The following is a 24,429-nucleotide window of genomic DNA, read 5'->3' as shown; positions in this document are numbered from 1 at the left end:
CCTGAGCAGACCTCTTCTTGTCTTCCTACATCACTGACACCAAAGTGACCTGTGCCTACCATAAGTACATCACTGAACCCATGTGACCTGCTATCTGCCTACCATAAGTACATCACTGAACCCATGTGACCTGCTATCTGCCTACCTTTAGTACATGACTGAACCTGAGCAGACCTGTTCCTATCTGCCTACAGCACTGAACCAAAGGTAGCCTGATTTCTGCCAACTTCAAGTACATCACTGAACCCAAAGTAACCTGCTATCTGCCTACCTTAAGTACATCACTGAATCCAAAGTGACCTGCTATCTGCCCACCTGTAGTATGATGAGAGCCACACAGCAAACTCCTCCCACTGAGGCAATAACTATAGCGATAGTAATACCAGGCTCCATGGCAAACAAGCTCTCTCTCCCCTTCTCTTTGGGTGCCTGGGTGACATGGTTTTCTTCCGATGGTTGGTCAGTGTTAAGTCTGACCTCCAGAAGCTGCAGACAAGCCCCAATGGAGTGAAATCAGTCGCTAAATATCACAGTGCCAAACTATAGTAGTTTATTCCAACCTGCACATTTCTACTACTCAAAGGTCTTTAATGTAATGCATGGTATGTGAAACTATGGTGACAGGTTAAATCTGTTGCATGATCCCCTGGGTGTTGAGATTGAAAACAAAGCACCTTTGAGCAGTTGAACTTGATATTGGCACTATACAAATGTTTGTATGTAGTATTTCTGGTAGAGAAAGTATACCGTATAGACAGACTTTTGAAATGAATGACTGAGTTACATTTTTAGGCAGGAACAGACTGGGCCAAAGCATGCCTTTAACTGCATCCTGTTATACAGGAATAGATATTTTGTAAGTAGTGAGATGAGATATGAATGAAGACTAACCTTGTCCTTGAAGAATGATTCCACCTTGGAGCTGAAACCTTGAATGACAACTCTGGCACAGGCTATGGTGAGTCGTCTGTCATAGTTTCCAGTTATGTCAACCAGATAGAAACTGATGATGATATCATCTGGCATCTCAGCTGCCATTAGGTCGTAACATTCATATCGTTGAATATTCATCAAGGTTATTTGTTCAGTTGTCACATCCCGACCAGCTTTCTCATGGAAGATGTCCTTCAGATCTGCTCGGAACACTCTCTCCTTGGGACAGAAGTCTTGCCATGACATCTTAAGCTTCACCTGAGCAAACACTGGAGGTTCTGTAGATGGAGAAACATGGTGATAAGAGGTGGTATTGATGTTTACAGTAGTGGAAACCTTTGTAGACAAAGACAGACTCTCTGATGTACTGTTGAAAGTAACTGTTGGTCGTGTGGTTACTCCTGCGTTAGGTGCCTGTGTCTTCTTCCTATTGTGGTTGCCTGAACCATTACCAGTGGTAGACTCTGGTAGTGCTGTGCCATTGTTACTGGATGTTGTGTTGGTATCAGAGTCTCCATGCTGAGGCTTTACATTTCGCTTGGTGGTGGATTGAAGTCTGACTGTGGTTACTGGCACAATTGTGGTTCCAGTGGTGTTATGAGCTTCTGTCGATGATGAAGAGGTGGTTCCTCTGGGTGTTGATCTACTCCTCAACAGACTGACTAAAAGTGTTGTAGGAGGGGAAGATGTACTCAGCTTTGTTGTAGGTCTCTTGGAAGATGTGCCTGTGGAAACACTGGGGCCAACTGTGGTGGATTGGGTACCTATTGCTGTTGCTACAGTGCTGGCAGCAGTTGTTGTCACAACAGATAAGGTTGAGTTCTTCTGAATCACAATCTCATGAGATACAGATGGTAGGGTGATAACAACAGGTTCTGCAGGTGTAGCAGCAGAAGTTGATGTGGAGGATGTCTCTGCTGTTGAGTTGGGCAACATCGAGGAGGTGGTCAGAGAACTGGAACTTGACTCTCCACTGCTGATGCTGGGGAATGGGGCTATATCCTGGACAGATACTGTCTGTTCACCCACGACTGACCTGGACAGAAGCACAGTACTGGAGGTTTCAGCATGTCCATCTGAGAAGAGATATGTAGCAGTAGCTGGTTGTTTGTCTTGTTTCATGTTTTTTGTGTCTGTTTCATCAGTCACTGATGTTGAGGATATTAGAGAAACATTGTCTGATGGACTCATGCCTGCATGAACTGAACTAAAAGTAATGTGTGAAGACATAGCTTCTAGTACTGTGATGTCTGGTATCACTCTGGAACCAACTACACCCTGCTCACTTGCCGCCAGAGGAAGACCAGTTGATGTTGCTGGGCTGACTGTTTCTGTTTCATCAATTACTGGTCTGGAGGTCAGTTTCAGATTGGAATCTGGTTGAGGAATGAGAATATCAGGTAAACTGGTCACCATAGTGAAACTTTCATCTACTATTACTCTTGTAGCCATCAGATTTGAAGATACATAATGAGTTGACACAGATTGGGACTGTGAGGAATGCAGAATATTGTTTGTGATGTCATGGAATGTTGGTCTTGGTGGGACTTCCTGGCTGCTGTTAGATCTCCCTTGTGATGTGTTATTCACATCAACAGATATGACGTCGGTATTGTTCCCCACTTCAGACATGTTCCTGGTTGGGGTGGGAGCCAGGAGGACAGCTTGGGTGGTAGGTTTCAGTGGCCTGATACTCAGCGTCTGGTGGTCGATCTGTGGCATGTCAGTCGCATGCACATACTGAGGAGCCCCAAGGATGCCACTGTCTGTCTCCTCAACATTGCTGATGCCAGCCACAGGCTGCTCAAGGATGTGTTCATTGTGTTCATGGTCCCCACCCCCTTGAGAGTTGGGATTGTTAAGGATGTGCTCCTCTGATCCAGCTTGTCCTGCTGATTGGGGATTTGGATTGTTCAGGATGTGCTCTTCTGATCCAGCTTGTCCTGCTGATTGGGGATTTGGATTGTTCAGGATGTGCTCTTCTGATCCATCCTGACCTGCTAATTGGGGATTTGGATTGTTAAGGATGTGTTCTTCTGATCCACCGTGTCCTGCTGATTGGGGATTTGGGTTGTTAAGGATGTGCTCCTCTGACCCATCATTGCCTGCTGTCTGGAGATTGGCGCCATTAGCATTGTTCTCCTCCAGCATTGCATCGGGGATCACCTCGCCTCCAGTCCCTGTTGGGTTTTCCACCAGTGCTAAGGGCATCTGAACAGTGGCATGGCAGGTCGGGAGAGTTAGTAGTGCTACCAAGGCTGAAACAAATGTAATTTTACAGCATAATGTTGGGAAAAAACCCTGAAGTAACAGGTGTTAATTCTTTTAGACATTTGATAAAACCAGAGGCAGGGGTATGGCGCTGTGATACCTAGAATCATTATCAGTGTTGTTCTGAACTTTGAATCAGCAATCACTGAGGATCCAAGATCTTGTGTACTACACTCAAGAAAGTTTATTCTTGTGGAATCTCCTTGATAGGAGAATGGGACCACCATATGTTACATAAATCATTGAATTAAGTTGTAATGTTAGCCATACTCCTGCCTTACTTTGTATGTCACTAAACAGATTGCCTCAACATATTTGTTGATAGTGAGACAACGGGAGAATTACCATGTGAAGTCTATATGTGTACCTGCAAAAATCAACAGAATTGTAGTGCCTCTGAACTCCATGAAGAGTTGCCGTTGGTCAGTGGAAGACATAGATAGCTTTCCCATCACTAGATGATAACAGCAGTCTGTCCATTGTGGCTGCTTCCATTGGGTATGTCTTTATGGAGCCATGTCTTCTGTAAAGCCAAATATTTAAACATGTTCACACTTGTAAATGCCAGCTTCATGTTCCTAGCAGTAGTATCACAGCTGTCTTGTGACCATGTTCAAACGTCTAAACTCCAGTAAAAAAAGTTGATCACTGGTGTCAGTAGACAATGGTAAAGCAATACAGCACACCTATGGAGGCCATCAGAAATAGGATGTTTCCTCAGTAACATGCCTACACATCACAGATCAATATTTCATGTATGGCACAACAACGGTAAACCAATGAGTAATTTTGTAATGACTGTGAACTAAGATGTATGAGTGAAGGATATGAAATATGTTGTACCCCTAAAATAAATGTTACAATGAATAATTATTTACTGCAATATTTTATTTGGGGTATTATGAATGTACCACCAGACACAATTGATGAGGTAGAATCAGTCACATGACTGATTTTGTTATGCAGATTTGGCACATGACATGTCATGTGTACACCCCAGGACATGATTGCTGTTGCAAATGGAAATAGTAGCACATAACTGCTGTTTGTGATGCATACATCCCAGCACGTGATTACTATTGTGATGCTGGAAACCCGACCTTGATATTGCTGATGTATTGTGGACACTCCAGCTCCAATTTTGGATGATACACTAAACAGATCCGATGGTCAGGCTAGTTGTCTTGCTTGACTGTATGTTATTTGCATGGGGTCATGATATCAATCACTGGCCAAGCCTTCGTGCATCTTGAGTACTGCTGAGTGTGGTATAGGCAGCTAATCCACAAACTAACCTGCATTTCTCCAGCTCGGGAAATGCTAAAGTTCTCATGCCCATGTAATTATCTCTTTCTGTAGGTCTGTACATCAATCATGTGGGTTGTATATAGTTGCCACTGGGTTTGCCATCATTAAGCAGGGGTGAAACCACCAGGGCAGTGCTGCCTTTATCAAGCACATCATCACAACCTTGTAATTGCAATTTCAGAAGCCATTTCTAGTTTGTGATCCATGCTAACGTGTTTCATAACCAGATCATCTCCAGTCATTGAGCCAGGAAACCTGACGCTAAGGCAACAAAGCCCATCTGCTGAAGTGTGCCATGGTGTCTTTACCTGTCTCAGCTAAGGCTGGGTTACAGCATCAGAGGCTCCCTGGCTACAGGTGATGACAGCACTGTTTCCCTGTTAGTAAGCATACACATCTCCAGGAGCTGATGGAGCACTCACACAGAAGCAGTGATGACATACACAGCAACTCAGACGTAGGTGGGTCCAGTATTGAAACCCACGATCTGTCATCATTGCTCATCTTACTAAAATATGTGATGATGCAGTTATAACAAAACACCATATAGACTGTTCCATTATTTTTGTAAATTGTACAAATCAAAATTTCATTAATTCCATTTCAGAACAATGCATAATGATGACAATAGTATATAAAATGTGACCATTTGATATTTTGGAGCTTGCCACTAATTTGAATGGGTAAGTCAAGTAAGAAAATAGTAATTACGGTTCAAATAATGATATGGAAGTTAATGTTCAATCTATCTACCTACTACAGCAAATGAAAGGTAGGATTGTATTATTGAAATACACAACAAATGAAAGTTAGGATTATATTACTGAAATATCAACCGAAGCATTTGTCCAAAGTTGTCAGATACAATTACATATTCTTTGCCTTGTGCTTCCAGTGCCTCAGAAACATGAATGATATCGGTGAATGTCAGTCATACAGTACAGTAGTTTTAATTTATCATGGAAAACTTCAAACATATATAGACTACAGGAAAATATGATATGTATAGCTATTTCTCAAACACCTGGTGTCAGCACTATGTTAGATGATGGTGAAGGTAGTTTTTCAAACCATTTGGATCTTGTTCCTTCTCATTTGGCAGTAGTTTAATTTAATTAGCCCCATGGAAGTAGAATGTCATATTGTCAGTACCTGTCCTCATCCAGAAATCCATGTGAGTTTGGTTTTATGCCACTTTTACTAACATTCCTGCAATATCTAGTCAGGGGACACCAGAAATGGGCTTCACATTGTACCCATATGATGAATTATGCCCTAGTCTTCAGCATGACAAGCAAACCAATCAGCTACCCCACTGTCACTGTCAACGTTTGAAATACCTACTGGCCGACCAGCCACATGCTATAGCTGACTAGGAAACTATGAATCAGGCTAGTAATACTATTATCTAGCTTCATGTAAGAATGTCGAGTTTTGATTGGTCCACACGACTCTGATAAAACACCATGTACATCCATCACGATCCGCCAGCGGGAGTATAAAAGTCATATACTCCCGCTGCGAAAGTCATATCACCCCGCTACGCCTCGGTGATGACGCGAAGTGAGAAAAGAGTGCATCGACAAGCCTTTAGTAACGTGCAGTGCATTGAGGTCAAACGATCAGCTGGTGTCAACATGGCAGCAAGTCGATTCGATGCGTGTTGTTTTGTTTTGATTTAGTGAAAACATTCAGCTAGATGAATGCGTTATCACATCGTGTCTCGGGAAATAAGGGGTTTTATCAGTCCCTCGTAAGGTTGTATTCCTCGTAAGGTTGTATTCCCTTAGCTGGAGGCTGGAGCTGAAGGCTGGAGCTGGAGGCTCAGGGAATACAACCTTACTCGGGACCGATAAAACCCGGTATTTCCCGAGACATGATGTGATAACTTAGAGTATATTGTTAAATCTATCCCGACTGGCAGCTGAAAAACTCAGATAACTTGATCTATATTTAATATATGAAATATGAAGAAGACATTTTTTATGGTGTTAAAAGTCTGTCCTCAAAAGTTTCATGATATTTGTTATCTCTTGTCACACAAAGATTGCTGTATAGTGTTGCACAAAAGAGGTTAGCAACCTTTAAAATACAAAAGTAACATGTAACTTTAATCTCAGTTTTTATGTTTGCTTGATTTATATTGCTTCCAAGGAGTGACAATAGCGTACCAGTTTCAATTACCAATCGTCACACCAGTTCTGACCAATGTGCATTTTGATATTGATATTTCGCAGTGCCAGTAAAGTATCGTGTCGCTTGGCAAAGTTTTTATTTAACTAGTCCTTCTGGCAAGTTACTTTTCAAATCAATTCATGCCCCCTATACTACTCAAAAGAAGTTAAGTACCACTTCATGCTACTAATGTTAATCTGCTTGTGTGTGATCAAGATTTAAAATGGTTTGCCTGAACCAGGCCTGATGTAGAAGCCATGTCTAGTTACCAGCCTTGCCTAAACAAGGTATGAAATAGAAGCATATCTAGTTACCATGGTTTGGCAAAACAAGGTATGAAATAGAAATAGTTACAGAGGTTTGTCTTAATACGCCCTGGCCTTGAATCGGCAGGAAATAATGTTTATAAAGACATACTGGAGAATCAAAAAACATTATAATGTTTTTAGATTCCTACAGGAGAAGAAACGGGTTGTTATGTTTATTATGACTTGACAGAAAAAAAATACGGAGTTATCAAAATGTTTGTAAAGGCATGCCAGAGACAGACATATTTCAGCTGTGAAACAGGTGAAGTCTGAAGTATCAGAGTCAAGGAGTAATCTGGCAACTAGCATGTTCAGCAGTCAGTGTGCAAATGTGAGGACCACACCAAGATAAGATTATGTTAATGTAGATTTTCAAACTGTGGTTAAATAGTAACCTGTCTGTTTGAAGTATGGACATTATTGCTTCAAACGTACAAAACCTGGCACATATACACACTGATGATCAGAATTTCTTAGTAGAAGGAGACCAGTTATATCATACTGTGTATAACTTAAGATAAACTGTGAGCGACAATATTATCTATTATAGTGGACACAATAGCAGGTAAATATCATAACTGATATGTTACTTTGCATACAGACTTACCTTACTTAAAACAGTGATCAGTTCAGTCATATTTATAGTGTTATATTTTAGACAAATAGGTTAAGCATTGACAAATTGCATCAGTGCAACCTGCAGCTGCAAAATATACCCTCATATATACCCAACACATTAACATTTGGCTGGTAAAAGAACTCCGACTTCAGTGGGAAAACAGAATGGTGGTGGCTTAGAGCTGATGGGTCACAGACAGAAACTAGATGTTACTTTGCTTGTCTTGACATGTTGTGAAGCAAGGCAAAATGACCTTATCAAACTCAGTATAACTTGGTGAAAATGATGTTCTAAGTCGCAAATACCCAAACTCAAGTGTTTGTTATCATTGAGCAGCAGGGAGCAATCTTGTCATTACCTTAGGTTCCACCAGGTGCAAGTAAGCTTCATGTCCTTAAATAGAGCCTTTTAATTGATAAATAATAGTTTATGTAATGCAGTGAACAATTTAGGTAAACAGTAACAGTTTATGTAATGCAGTGAACAGTTTATGTAATAAAGTCAAGTCTCATTAATCTGACCTCCATGTATCCAACAACTGGCTTTAATCAATGCTTTTGTGGGTAACGAATTGATGTAATTTAGCCTCATTTGTTTAGTTCAACATTAATCTGACAGTTTGCTGATACTTGACTGTACAATGAACAAGTTAAGTAAATAGTAAGCGTTTATATAATACACTGTAAATCTAAGTAAATAGTAGTGGTTTATATGATACACTGTATATCTAAGTAAATAGTAGTGGTTTATATAATACACTGTATATCTAAGTAAATAGTAGTGGTTTATATAATACACTGTACATCTAAGTAAATAGTAGTGGTTTATATGATACACTGTACATCTAAGTAAATAGTAGTGGTTTATATGATACACTGTACATCTAAGTAAATAGTAGTGGTTTATATGATACACTGTACATCTAAGTAAATAGTAAGTGTTTATATGATACACTGTACATCTAAGTAAATAGTAAGTGTTTATATGATACACTGTACATCTAAGTAAATAGTAGTGGTTTATATGATACACTGTACATCTAAGTAAATAGTAGTGGTTTATATGATACACTGTACATCTATGTAAATAGTAGTGGTTTATATGATACACTGTATATCTAAGTAAATAGTAGTGGTTTATATGATACACTGTACATCTAAGTAAATAGTAGTGGTTTATATGATACACTGTACATCTAAGTAAATAGTAGTGGTTTATATGATACACTGTACATCTATGTAAATAGTAGTGGTTTATATGATACACTGTACATCCATGTAAATAGTAAGTGTTTATATGATACACTGTACATCTAAGTAAATAGTAAGTGTTTATATGATACACTGTACATCTAAGTAAATAGTAAGTGTTTATATGATACACTGTACATCTAAGTAAATAGTAAGTGTTTATATAATACACTGTACATCTAAGTAAATAGTAAGTGTTTATATGATACACTGTACATCTATGTAAATAGTAGTGGTTTATATGATACACTGTACATCTATGTAAATAGTAGTGGTTTATATGATACACTGTATATCTAAGTAAATAGTAGTGGTTTATATAATACACTGTACATCTAAGTAAATAGTAAGTGTTTATATGATACACTGTACATCTAAGTAAATAGTAGTGGTTTATATGATACACTGTACATCTAAGTAAATAGTAGTGGTTTATATAATACACTGTACATCTAAGTAAATAGTAAGTGTTTATATCATACACTGTACATCTAAGTAAATAGTAGTGGTTTATATCATACACTGTACATCTAAGTAAATAGTAGTGGTTTATATGATACACTGTACATCTATGTAAATAGTAGTGGTTTATATGATACACTGTATATCTAAGTAAATAGTAGTGGTTTATATGATACACTGTACATCTAAGTAAATAGTAAGTGTTTATATGATACACTGTACATCTAAGTAAATAGTAAGTGTTTATATGATACACTGTACATCTAAGTAAATAGTAGTGGTTTATATGATACACTGTACATCTATGTAAATAGTAGTGGTTTATATGATACACTGTACATCTAAGTAAATAGTAGTGGTTTATATGATACACTGTACATCTAAGTAAATAGTAGTGGTTTATAAACCTAAGACACATAAAGAAACTGTGCATACAAAAATTTAAACTCTAAATTTATCAAACCAGTGTAGACACATAAGGATTTAAACTCTGAGATTAGTCACATGCATCAAGCATGCATGCACATGCCACGTTCCATGACACGTCCGTCAGTGGTTTCGTAATTGAGACATGCAATATGTTGTTGCACGTGCATTCCACAAAAGAGAGACAAAGCAAATGAATGCTACACAATACTGTCACTTTGAAAAGCTTAACCCCAGTGCTTGCAATCATTCAAAAAGTTAAACGGCTGTTAAACACATAGCATGCCAAGGTTAACATCTGCACAATTTCATGAGGCCATTGGGATGGTCTGTAGGGAAATGTCTCAATGACAAGTAGCTGCACATGTCCACTGCCACCGGAAGACTATTTCTGCACTGGTGAGATGCTACTAGACCACGAATGACATCATTGACATCCATGTGTAACAACGCCAAGAGAGGACAGATAAATATGGGTGACCCATCTTTGACACAGGTTTCAGACTGCAGTGATGACTGCCTGGACCATCCCATTACTTCGCCGTATTCACTCCAACACAGCTCAACAACGTTTACATCATCACAGGATCTGACCATGACATTCCACCATACAACCTATCCTGACACAATGTCATTGACAAGCATGCCGAATGTAGTGCCGAAATCATGTTCCCAGAACCTTGTTTTGGTGAGAAATGTTGTTTTTACAGATGACTCCAGGTTTAACATTTCACATAGTGGAGGACGTCAACGTGCCTTATATAGACGCTTGGGAGAACGTTATGCACAGGTCAGTGTCATGGAGAGGAATCGCTTTGGTGGTGGTTCTGTGATGATTTGGGGTGGAATAACAGCACGCCAAAGAACTCCTTTGGTGATTGTTGAGGGCAACTTAACTGGTGTGGGCTACAGGGATCACATTCTTCAACCTGTGGCAATTCCTTTTCTGCAACGTCATGGCCCTGGGTTTAACATTTCAACAGGACAATGCCCTCCCTCATATGGCAAGGGTTGCTATGGATTTCTTGCAGCACCACAACGTTGACTTAATGCCTTAGCCTATAAATTCACTGGATCTCTCCCTGACATGTTTGGGATGAGATCAATTGACGTCTACGCCGTCTTCCTCATCCTCCAGATAACATCCTAGACTTTGCAACAGAACTTGAGAGAATCTGGCGTGACATCCCACAAGCCTTCCTTGCACATTTGATAGGCTCTATGCATCATCAATGCACTGCTGTTCTCAATGCCAATGGTGGACATACCTATTACTCAGCTTGTGACATGCTCGTTCGAGCCTTGTCCCACTTGTGGACTCCTGACATCATTGTAATTGACTTTTCAATTGAAATTCTCCCTACTTGTTATGGTTTCATGATCCCTCCATTAAAGTTGTACCTTTGTCATCGTTATCATACTTATCAACTGGGATAATATTTTGACAATGCACAGTTTCTTTATGTGCCTAGTATATAATACACTATACAGTCTAAGTAAGATGTAACTGTTTATATAACACATAGCAGGAGACGTAAGAGACACTATCATGTGTAATTACTGTGGAGAAACTGGAACAGATTGGTGACTGTCACAGAAACACGCAAACATGTGTAAGTGATTAGTATACACTGTTGAACCAGTCACTCTCATCAGCCTTATCCACCACTGATTGCAATGTAAACACATCCTGTACAAGTCAAACAACAACAGAAATAATATACATTATCTGCTGACTCTGATATTCATGAAATATATTCACAACTGATCATTAGTTAAAACGTTAAAAATCATATGTCCAATTTGCAGTTTAAACTTTAATTTAAGGTCTGGTTGTTGTTAGACTGTGTGAGTAAAATGCCAACATAACATTGCCTAATAAAAGATTCATCAAAAAGATCATTAATACATTTTTTGACCAGACCAATCCTAAAAGCTATGTAAATCATATGCAATCAGCAATCAGTTGCTGGAAATATCTTGACACCATTCTGACACCATTCCTGGGTCCGGACACTGAATGGAAATGGTATGTTATCGTTTAGCATTATATTACATGTACAAAATAAGAAAAATAAACACAATATTCCATACAGCTCAAATTAGCAAGTTTGTACAGGCACCGTAAATTGTTAAGAATTTAACTACATTTCTTCTCATTTTGCAATATTGACTGTTATGGATGTTTGGGTGATACTGAAATTGAGATTTAAATGTAATTGCTTTGACCACAATAATACTCCATGACCAGTTTGTGTTGAAAGTGTGTAAAGACGAGAAGCTACTTTCTCATGTATGCACAATGCTCATCCACAAAATCTGCAATATGTCCAATTATCCAATATACTGTAAAATGATATGCAGTGTTGAAACAGTGGTGTCCTTTAACCTTTTGTGTCATATGCATAATCATTATTTAAAAATCATTAACCTTTCAAAGTCTTAACAGAAATAAATGAAATGTTATTTTCATGATTTTTGCTTCACTTGTTTATGTTTTTATTTACCTCAATACTACTCATGCTCAGCTTCACGGAACAGTTTTCATGACTCATGACATCTTGACAGTTTTCATGATGTACGGATTACAGCACAGATTGAGATCTGAAACACTGTGTGACTAGTGGCTGCAAGCTGACCTGACCTAACATTATATTTCAGACACCTAATCAGTAGGTGATGAACAGGGTTGTTGTTGTTGTTGTTGATGGCACCGTTACTCACCTGTCTGTGGATATCTGTTAGTGCAACACACCTACTGATGGACCCTACTGATCAAACCACAGAACTTGACAAGTAAAAGCATACACCCTTGACCTGTTTAATCGACTGGAAGCTTGTTATGGATAAAAGCAGTCAGTACTTGGATTAAGCAGAAACATGTTTCCAAAGATTATGACATGCTTATCACCATGATTAATAGTTTGGCAAATTTTCAAGTGAACAATATTTATAGGAAAAAGGGGGTGCAATTATGACTTAGTGTTTTTGTTCTAACAACTAACTAAAATGTAATTTTTTATTTATTCTTTTTCTTATATACGAGACAGACACTGTTTAGGGATGCTTTGAATTATCACAATTCATTAAAAACAAAGCAAATCAAGATAATGAAGTTTGTCATGGCGACTTACCCTGGATGTAAGTAAATCCTGCACTGTGTTGGCAGTTACTACCACCACGATCAATGGTGTTTCCTACAGTTGGTGCAACATTCATACACCAGTCAACCAGTCAGCTGTTCCACTTCCAACTGCGGGTTCATGTGGAGATGTCAAGATTTCCTCTACGTCAGCTCACATGACCCCCAGTGCAACTCGACACCTTTCTTAATGGAGCTGATTGTGGAGTTTGAATAGGTTTGATGCCAGGAGATTGATATGGGAGAACACTGACACACACTGCTGATACACAGATGGACTCATTAGGGAGACTTGCTGTATATACAGAACTGACTTGTGTTCAATAAGAAGGTTTACTGTATATACAGACTACCATGTCCTGATTAATAAGGTTTAATGTATATACAGGTTGATTTATCCTAATTAAATAGATTTGCAGAATATACAGGTGGAATAGTTCTGATAATGGTGGCTCACAGTATACACAGACTGACTTCTCCCGATAAAGGAGGTTTGCTGAATATACAGGTTGATTTGTTTTGACAATGGCAGCTTCCTGTACATACACACTGGCAGACACTTAACTGTACATACACACTGGCTGACACTTAACTGTACATACATATATGACTTCCTCTAATTACTGAGTTATTTTATCTACGCACTGACATAGTTTAATTCTTATACCGTTTGCCTACACCTGGTGTCCTAACTGTTTACTGGTACATTGATGCATGTGGTTGTCACCATCATGTTTCCTTCCCTTGTCTTATGGAATCTGTTTCAGCAGAAAAGTGAGATTGTTCTCTGGTGTTGACATCTTATATTTCATCAGCAAAAATCCCAAAGATATATTTAACCATATACCTTTACATGGTCTGTTAAACCTGTTGTAGGTCATTCCTTCATCACACAAGACAACACAACTGCGATAACAGTTCATATAATTTCCTAGATTATGCACAGTAAATAATGTCCTATTAAGCATATTTTCTGTTTCAAATGTCAGAAAAGATTCACATTCAATACATGAATTACAATTTAAGTTTGTATAAAGGAAAGAGTGAAGGTGAATTTGTCCATGACGCTATTGTTTTCCATTAACTGTGTCCTGAAAAGTGTAAATTTATAGTACAGAAATATCAGAAATAAAAAATGTGTAATGATCACAAATTCTAATTATCCTCAGAATAAACCAGCATAGATGAAGCTGTTTAATGCATTTCCTATGTTGTAAACAGTGATTCCCTGCGTCGACAGCTGAGTGATTAGGTACTGTATACGATGTGACATGGAGTATTAACCATAACTAAATTATTTGTTCACCATGAAGGGATAACATGTTGGACATGGATTAGTGAAGGGATTTAGTATGACGTACTTTAACATGATCATGAAGTCTTATTTTACAGGGTAAGAACAAACCCATTAAGAATTAACCATGCACATATAACATTGCCTGTTCATGAAACATTACACATTGATAACTAAAGTCTTTAGACATTGCGTATTTTGTTTTTAAACATTGGTGTATTCTGAGTACATCTTAATGCATTAGAATACTTTATTTTACAGTAAATGTTTATTGCTTTTTGTTTGCATGTAGGTAGTGACTGACATTATCATGGTATTATTATTGAAAATGATCCAGTTTGTTGTTGTTCCAGAATATGAGGAGGGTTTAATTATTTTTGGTTTTTTTCCAGAATATGAGTTAATTATATAAAACAGTGATAAAATACCAGGCAAAACGATGCATATCCTTGAAAATCGGACTTGACCAAATGTGAAAACATTGTGAAATTATTACTAGGGTAAAAACAGTTTCCCAAACACTGTATGCTTATAAGGTCCTAAAACGAGATTCCCACATCTCACAGAATAACCATTTATTGTTGGTTTTATGGTTAGGCACCAGCAAATATGGGTGTGTACCACATTAATGGTTTCAAGAAAGTGTGTGAACATAGGTATTCAATTGAGAAAATTTCTCAAGCAAAAATAAACTCAATAAATTTGACACAAAGTGGGCATTCTATCATCCACTGTTCAGCCAGTCTAGTCTAAGTATACATGAAAAGCAGGCACATAGTAAATGCTAGCTCAACAGTATGAGTATGTATGTGAGTGTGAATGGGTTTCTTTTTTTGTCAGAAAATGTCAGAGGTGATCCTCAATCCTGTAACAGGGACAATAAAAGCATTGAAATTCTTTCATCTGGCAGTTGTCCTGTATATCAGATGAGACCAACTTTCACATGGTTTGTTTGTCCTTGCATACAGTAAGGCCACAAAGATATTGGGAATCAGTCTTGCAACCAATCAGCAGTGTATTCCTCAGCAATAACTGAATAAATAACTTTTGCTATGCAAACTTGAAAATAAGAACCAATCAAAATGCTTCTTCTGAAAACATGTTTGGTACAGATCTGTACTCAAAACTGCATATTTGCCCTAAATAATCAAAAACTGATATTGAATTTTAACTTCAAAAGTTGTTTCACTAAGTACTGTGACAGCAGAATTAAGTTCTGTGATACTAACACTTTGCAGGAGAGGTTGTAGATAGTGTATGGGAATGGTACCAAATCTCTCATCTTTAAAAAAAAAACCAAGAAACCTTTTAACAGTTGATACCATCAACAGTAAACAATGTACACCAAGTAATTAAAGTACTAATTGAAATACCTGACAAGAAGACTTACAGAAATACAGAGGGAAATACCCCCATCACCTGTCATTCCCCAAAGCATATATCCTAACAGAAACCATTCGTTACTTGCAGCTGGCACTACTTTAAATAGATGACACATAAAAATGTTCTTTTAAACTATATAATCTGTTTGTTGGGATGGTCAACTCCATGTTTGAGAAGACATTTGACAATATTAGATGGTTTACATTCAGTGACTGTTCCCCAAACATATCAATCCGTCCAAATGTCATTAGTTCTAGATTAGTATTACTAATTCCTTTCAATAATTATTTCTACATTATAACCAAAGTTCTTGTTTCTCATGTTTAACACTGTTTTCCATTCACTATTAAATGGTCTACGTTTTTATATATAGTACCTTCTACTGACCCAGATATGTTTACAGGCAGGTTGGCTGTCAGAGATAACATCTCATAGTCATCCCTGCTGAAATCAGCTTAAGATCTTAATTGGCTAAAGGTGATCTATAGGGAGAGCTGGCCCTACCTTCAGCCAGTCCTGATGGAGATGGCCTGCTATATGGCTGACCTCCACTTTACTGACAAGCTAGATTGGCTGGTGAGATGGACCATGGACACTAGGCCAGTGGGAAGTTGTACATACACTGACCTCAGACCTTGGCGTTGTGGATAACAAACTGTCATACATCTATGACTCTCTTGAGTTGTGCAACAGGATATAAGAGAATGTTTAATGTTATATATTATCACCTAACATGAGGAAACAACACTTTAACTTTCCTTGCAATAATTTTGGTACAAGGCATCTTTTAAGTACATGTACATGTATTTATTAAATTTAATATGTATCAAAATATTACAGGGTTATGGCATGGTTGACAGATTCATCATTACACTCAGTGGTGTAGAAAAACAAAGTATTATTAGTATCAAAGTATCAGCAACAGTTATTTCAAAACATTCGGCACCATCAGTGCAATCTTTGCAAGTCAGACTACCAGTCTCAGTCTCTTGAGATATCCAATTTGGATAGAACCTGGTAACTCCTCTTAAATTGAAAAGCCCCAATATGCTGTGAGATTCAGAACCTGAGGACAATCTAGACTTTTTGGGGGCTTATTAAATAGCAATCCAGAAAAGGTAGAGTAAGCCGAGCCGAGCCGAGCCGAGCCGAGCCGAGCCGAGCCGAGCCGAGTTTTAGCAATATTCCAGCAATATGACGGCAGGGGCAGACTACATATCAAGAGACACAAGAGAAAGGAGTAACAATTACTTGTCAGATAAAGAAACTCTGTACATATCCTGAACTGTTTCTGTGTTAATGATTCTATTATTAAGAGCCAAATTGTACTAAGTAGTATGTTTTATAATAACATCCTCAATAAAATTATCATTTTTTCTACTGCCACAACAGGATAGCAGCTAACAGGTATAAATAGATATAAGAAACTCTGCTACTTGTTGAGGACGAGGTACAAAGCTTCATTGCCAAAGTCATCAAGGATGATGTGTATCCCCTCTCGTTCTTTCAACACAGGATGCAGTGACACGAGTCTGGGTGCAGCTAAACATAGCCACTTCCTCCTCCTCTTCCTCCAGACAGCTGATGGTCATTCATGGTGGGTGTCACATAACAGTGAAAGATGATGACAATGCACCAGTCACTTGGGTTCCAGCAGGAAGCTGGGCTGTGCCCCTACTTAGACCAGCATCAGTTAGTCAGATGCATCGGATGAAACAATCTCAGTATCAATTTCAAGATCTCACACCATTATGATATAATGAGGTGAATCTTCTTGGAATGTTATGTCAATTGTTATTTTTAAAGGTTCATGTCAAACTGATTCGTGTAATCACCAAAGCTGTTTAGCACGTGTATGGTCAGCAAGGGCTCCTAGCACTAAGACTGTAGCAGTAAATGCTGAAGAATTAAAGTCATGGTCGTCTTTGCACTAAGACATATTTGTTGAACATTGCCCAGTAGAAACAGATTATTTCTCAGCCAAGTACTAGTAAACGCTCAAACTCTCTGTCATAGAAATATTCCCAATAATATGTGTGAATGTGTGGCAAGCCTACAGTTTCAAGAAAGTTTCTGAAAATGAAAATGAAGTTTCTCAGGCTCCTTTTAATTACATTTTAGGAAACTACTTTAAAAGCTGTTTCATTCTACAAAATATGTTTATTTCACAGACTAGATGTTAGTCTAGGTAAATTTATTATTTGCATCCACAAAATGCAACCCTGTTGTTATGTTTGTAGTTAGCCTGTGTCCTGTAATCTGTGATCTTAGGCTGGACATGTACTGGAGTCATAATGCTATCAACCATTGGTTGTCTTGTCACACAGTGCCACAGAGCGTTACAGGCTGCAGGAACATTGCCTGGTCAAGCTACATCTAGCATGATACATCTCCTGTCACATAGTGTCACATAGTGTCACATAGTGTCACACAGTGTCACACAGTGTCACACAGTGTCAGTGGCTGCAGGAACATTGCCTGGTCAAGCTACATCTAGCATGATACGTCTCCTGTCACATAGTGTCACATAGTGTCACACAGTGTCACACAGTGTCAGTGGCTGCAGGAACATTGCCTGGTCAAGCTACATCTAGCATGATACATCTCCTGTCACATAGTGTCACATAGTGTCACATAGTGTCACACAGTGTCACACAGTGTCAGTGGCTGCAGGAACATTGCCTGGTCAAGCTACATCTAGCATGATACATCTCCTGTCACACAGTGTCACATAGTGTCACACAGTGTCACACAGTGTCAGTGGCTGCAGGAACATTGCCTGGTCAAGCTACATCTAGCATGATACATCTCCTGTCACATAGTGTCACACAGTGTCACACAGTGTCACACAGTGTCAGTGGCTGCAGGAACATTGCCTGGTCAAGCTACATCTAGCATGATACATCTCCTGTCACATGTGTCACATAGTGTCACACAGTGTCAGTGGCTGCAGGAACATTGCCTGGTCAAGCTACATCTAGCATGATACATCTGTCACATGTGTCACATAGTGTCACACAGTGTCACACAGTGTCAGTGGCTGCAGGAACATTGCCTGGTCAAGCTACATCTAGCATGATACATCTCCTGTCACATGTGTCACATAGTGTCACACAGTGTCACACAGTGTCAGTGGCTGCAGGAACATTGCCTGGTCAAGCTACATCTAGCATGATACATCTCCTGCCACATAGTGTCACATAGTGTCACATAGTGTCACACAGTGTCACACAGTGTCAGTGGCTGCAGGAATATTGCCTGGTCAAGCTACATCTAGCATGATGCATCTCCTTTCACATGTTTCACATAGTGTCACACAGTGTCACACAGTGTCAGTGGCTGCAGGAACATTGCCTGGTCAAGCTACATCTAGCATGATACATCTCCTGTCACATAGTGTCACATAGTGTCACACAGTGTCACACAGTGTCAGTGGCTGCAGGAATATTGCCTGGTCAAGCTACATCTAGCATGATACATCTCCTGTCACATAGTGTCACACAGTGTCACACAGTGTCAGTGGCTGCAGGAATAATGCCTGGTCAAGCTACATCTAGCATGATATGTCTCCTGTCACATGTGTCACATAGTGTCACACAGTGTCACACAGTGTCAGTGGCTGCAGGAATATTGCCTGGTCAAGCTACATCTAGCATGATACATCTCCTGTCACATGTGTCACATAGTGTCACACAGTGTCACACAGTGTCAGTGGCTGCAGGAATATTGCCTGATCAAGCTACATCTAGCATGATACGTCTCCTGTCACATATGTCATATAAACAGCCAGTCAGTAAAATAGTCTTCATCAGACCCTGATGTAACTACATTACAAGGATGATCCTGAGTTGTTGATCATTTCTAATAGCCTTCTTCAAATAACTATTAATACCCTTTATCAGATGTGAGGACCAATATCCCGTATATAAGCCCAGGGCATATACTGCTGGGCTTCAAAGACACAGTGATCAAAAGACAAGCCAAGTGATGTTAGGGCAATGGACTTCTCTTGGTCCTGTAATACCCCTGGCAATGCATCTGGAGGAGATGGGCTGTGTGCATGGGGAACAATTATTAATTCAGAATGCAAATTGGTGGTGACTAAGCCATGGTGCTTGCAGCAGTGCTGCTTGTATACCCTTGATATGATTACCTGGGTATTCATCAAGCAGACCAGATGTATGGTTATGAAATAGCCTCAGCAAAAAATCAGGATGCTTCACCTCTGAACTTTCTTCAGGAATGATATTGTATGGAAATATCTATGAACTGGTGTCTCCTAGTTCCGCAATAGTATATGGATGCCAAGTTCTTCTACATTTTTATGCGTGATGTCTGATCACATGCAGTGAAAGTAGAGTCTTGATAAATGGTATATATGAGTGAACGATCAGTGACACTACTGGTCAGTAGATTACCAACAGAACAGCTAAATTAAATGTGTCATTATTCTTTGATTGAACAAACCGGGTGTAAAACAAAACAGGATTTATTGTTATGAAAGTTGCCATCAGGCCAGACCTGTTTTATTTCTTGTCTTACACATACTTTTATTTCTTGTCTTACAGGTACTGTCCTCATAATGGCTGGAGGGTAAAAATTAAATAATCAAAGTAATATTCCTTCTGAATACTCATCGTATCTTACTTTGGGCAATTTATGAAGTGAACATAGAGCAAAAAACAATCTAAATAATGTTTTCTTGTAAGTTTACATTACACAATATTGTTTCAAAAGACCAATCAGCACTGAGAATTACTGAAATGCAAATGTTATGTATTGTTTCCAATGGGCAACACTTACAAATGCTCCATACATGATGTGTTAAAAAGGTATTGTCATGAGGTATTAATAAGTAAATCTTGATATGATTATTTGGACCCATAGAGCTTTCAGATTGTATGTGAATGAGTTGTGTATTGAATGTGCAATTGGTCATTTACCTGGATAATGAAATATGTACATATTTATCATCAAATGTGATAACATGATAAATTGTCAGTCATATAGGTTTGATTACTAGCAGTTATATTTGTTAATGACCCAAGAGATTAGTGGCCTGTTACCCAGTTCCTCCACAACATAGCGAATGATGTCAGACATAAAACATGCATTTGGAAAACTTAATTACATGCAATCAGAAGAACATCAATAACTTGGGACCAAAATATGCACTGCAATAATGAACAATGAATAATATTGCAATTGTATGATTATGCTAAAATCTTTTCATAGAAAAATATCCCTTTAAAGCCATCAGGAAATTGCATGTTTTCAGAAACCAGTAATTATCAACACTTCATGAACTGTTACATACAAAAATGTATGCATCAGTATTGCCATGTTGTTGAGAGGTGTAAGACTAGTTCGTTCTGGTGATTTGAAAAGTCCTGTTGGGCAAGATACAGGTAAGTCAAAAATATTGTCAGTAATGTGAGATTGGAAAACCTACGCTTTGTCCGATGTGGTTCTGAATTCTAAAAGTTTGAACATCATGAATTGCTGATAATGAAAGTTTTGTAACACCATAATTCCACAAGATGTTAACATGCTTACTTACATGATGTGCGTATTGTCAAAGTACAAGTCCGAATGTTGCTGATGCTTGTTTCAGCCTCTTGTGGGCGGTGGACTTTATATCATAACTAACTCAACACTTCCTATCTAGAAGGAGGCTCTGTACCAGGGCACCACAACACAACACTGATTATCACGTAACATACATCAGTGTTTACTGTGAACTCAGTGGTAAATCAATCACATGTTACCTCAATTAATGCATGTTTGTAAATGTGAAATACGTTTTTTTAAAGACAGATGCCCCAAAGTAATATTTACAGAGCAAACATAATTGTATAAGTTTTCAGACACACATTCAGACATCTAAAATCGTACTTTTGATTCTTTCAGACATATAGAAACAGTCAAACTATAGTAGCATTGTTAAAATCTTATCTACTCAAAGCACAACACAAGTAGTAGGCCTGTGATTGATATACCAGACACTGTGGATGGCCATTTTTTTGTACGTCCTCTATCTCCTTCCCATAAGGATCATGGTGATTAGGATGCTGTCCATTATCATAATAAAGATGAACAAGCTCAACCAAAACCTCTCAACTGATAACAATAAACTGACAATATTCTTTGAGTATAATCAGTAAATGATGCCTGCCTCAAGAAAGGGAGCACGTAAGTGTGTACTGTACTCCTTGCTTTGTTGTAAAGTGTGCAGGAGCGGTGGGATAGCACAGTGGTTAAGGTGTTTGTTCATCACACTAGGGACCTGGGTTAGTTTCCCGACATGGGCACAATATGTGAAACCAAATGAGGCGGTCATGTAACTTGGTATGTGAGTACCTGGTAGCATGAGGTGGTCATGTGACTTGGTATGTGGGCACCTGGTACCATGAGGTGGTCATGTGACTTGGTACGTGAGTACCTGGTAGCATGAGGTGGTCATGTGACTTGGTACGTTTGTGCCTGGTTGCACGAATTGGTCATGTAACTTGGTATGTGAGTACCTGGTAGCATGAGGTGGTCATGTGACTTGGTATGTGAGTACATGAGGCGGTCATGTAACTTAGTTTGTGAGTACCAGGTAGCATGAGGTGATTATGTGACTTGGTATTTGAGTACATGAGGTGGTCATGTGACTTGGTATGTGGGCACCTGGTACCGTGAGGTGGTCATGTGACTTGGTATGTGAGTACATGAGGTAGTCATGTAGCTTGGTATGTGAGTACCTGGTACCATGAGGTGGTCATGTGACGTGGTATTTGAGCACCTGGTAGCATGAGCCTTGGGTTAGAAATAAACAGTAGCTCACCATGTTAATTTAGTACTCAGGTAACAGGTAATCTGATATGGTAAGGAAAGGTTTGAAACATTACAAACAATGAAGTTTGTATCATTGCAAGTTCACATTGTAGGAACTGATCATCACACCACCTAGAAACTGTACCTGAGATAGTGACAGTCGAAGTGTTTTAAGATGTAATACACATTATCATGTATATAGCCGGTGGAGTACTTTAGTAACCCAAGTCACTAATGGCCACATTATTTTGCCTGAATGTTTCAAATTGCGTTTTTTCGTAAGTTTTACATTTTACACCTGACTGTGTATTTCCCAACCGTATATTTATTGGCTTTGTTATTGTGTAAAGTGTTGCTGGGGCGTGACACAATGGGCCATTATGACTTTACAATGGTTCTGAAGTTACAGTTTAACGCAAAATAGGTGATGGAGGAGACAAGGATTTCTGACTATGCTGTGTTGAACAATGGAAATTACATATGTTTACAGTCTCGTAGTTGTCACACAGCTTGAGATCACCATGACCGAACATCTAAGTGAGATCATATCGTGGAACATTGTCCATTGTCTGCCCATCAGTCTGTCAGTTAGCTTTTAACCTTCATCTGGCTAAAGGGATGATGTCATAATAATAATAACAATAATGCTGCAGCTACGCTCCAACTCGATGCTGTTCTCTGGCGCTACATTATTACCCTGATGGTATTTCAAAGCCGCTTCTAAGTTCACCGCACAACCATATATATCCATACATCCACTTCTCAGGTACCTCTTCTCAGCTGGGTGGTGTTATAAACTAGGACCTTTCTGTGATTCTTAAACAAATAAGTTATTTTTTCATTGCTGAATATGGTATTATTATTGTTTTTGATAAGGAGTGAAGTAGTACTTCCACTTTAAATTGAAAAGACATGATACATATCAAGAACATTCCAGTGACAGATGTAAAGCACAGTGCAGATCAATGTTATAAGTTAACTTCATGACCAACACCTGGAGCAGGAAAATATGTCACATCTGTGATATGGGCAATGATATTCTATCATATTTTTATATCATATGTAATGATGATAGTTTTCACACAGATCAAACATAGATTATCAACTCTTTTTGCTTGATGATCAGTTTACTTTAAAAGTACCTAGTGAGCAGTATTGTCGTTGTTTTAGTTTTCAACATTATTTTCCTTGCTTGCCATGTTGTTCTTCGTGCACTTAGTGTGACTTGACTTATCTTATCACAGGGCTTTTGCTATCAGCTGCCTCAGTCTATTAGACAGTATAACATGCTATTTTCACATGATTACCAAAACATATCAAATTATGATAATATGCATGTAAATATCACTAGGTGTACAGGTTACATGAAAGCCTGGGTCACTGTGACCCAGAGCACCTGCCACACCTGTGTTCCAGGGTGCAGTCTCATACCAGGACCAGAATTCCTGTGGCCAGAACTGTTGAGGTAGATATCCACTGACTGTTACTGTGTTAGAACAGCAATATACTACCTGGACTATTTCTCTCATTTTTTAAGAGGAATCTTATGATTTACATATTATAGTCATGTTTGGATAGCAGACTTACTAGCAGTCTCGATAGGGGCTTAGGCAGATAACCAGGTGACTGTGCAGAGTTGAATGTGATTATGCAAAAAAAACCATGATGCCAAGTTTTCAAATCCAAATTATTGTAGGATAGTTATATATCACACATATCCACGTCACTAGTACATGCTCAAGGCACTGGTATCTTTTTCCCTTGATCACTGGATGTCAATTTCAATGATACATTGTATTTTCAATCTCAACTCCCTGGGGATCATACCTGCCTATATCGTATGTCTTGGTTTGTCTCCACCAGCGCCAGCGCCAGCGCCAGCGCCAGCGCCAGCACCAGCACCAGCACCAGCACCAGCACCAGCACCAGCACCAGCACCAGCAGTAAAGATCACTGGACCTTGGGCTTACCTCCCACATCAAGGTCACATACCATTGCATAAACCATGTTAAACCCACTGCCTTCCATGCAGGGTGATA

General features: G+C 38.9%; 1 protein-coding gene across 2 annotated transcripts in view; it reads right to left on the bottom strand.

Moving 5' to 3' along the window:
* The window catches only part of LOC137278580 (uncharacterized), a 38,849-nt gene extending 17,573 nt beyond the window's left edge, over window positions 1-21,276 (bottom strand). The window contains exons 1-4 of one of the 2 annotated variants that reach the window (XM_067811039.1): window positions 21,132-21,276; window positions 3,572-3,727; window positions 892-3,191; window positions 316-486 (exon numbers count right to left, since the gene is read on the bottom strand). In XM_067811039.1, the coding sequence (XP_067667140.1) occupies window positions 316-486; window positions 892-3,191; window positions 3,572-3,656 (2,556 nt within the window). In that variant the 5' untranslated portion in view covers window positions 3,657-3,727; window positions 21,132-21,276. Of the gene's footprint in view, window positions 1-315; window positions 487-891; window positions 3,192-3,571; window positions 3,728-12,886; window positions 13,008-21,131 lie in introns of those variants that run through there. The other variant, XM_067811040.1, reaches the window with a different exon arrangement.
* Between the last annotated feature and the right edge of the window lie 3,153 nt (window positions 21,277-24,429).

This window comes from Haliotis asinina, chromosome 3 (genome assembly GCF_037392515.1).
Source record: "Haliotis asinina isolate JCU_RB_2024 chromosome 3, JCU_Hal_asi_v2, whole genome shotgun sequence".
Lineage (NCBI taxonomy): Eukaryota > Metazoa > Mollusca > Gastropoda > Lepetellida > Haliotidae > Haliotis > Haliotis asinina.
Note: the sequence above shows the minus strand (reverse complement) of the source record. Positions and strands in the feature narration are given on the sequence as shown.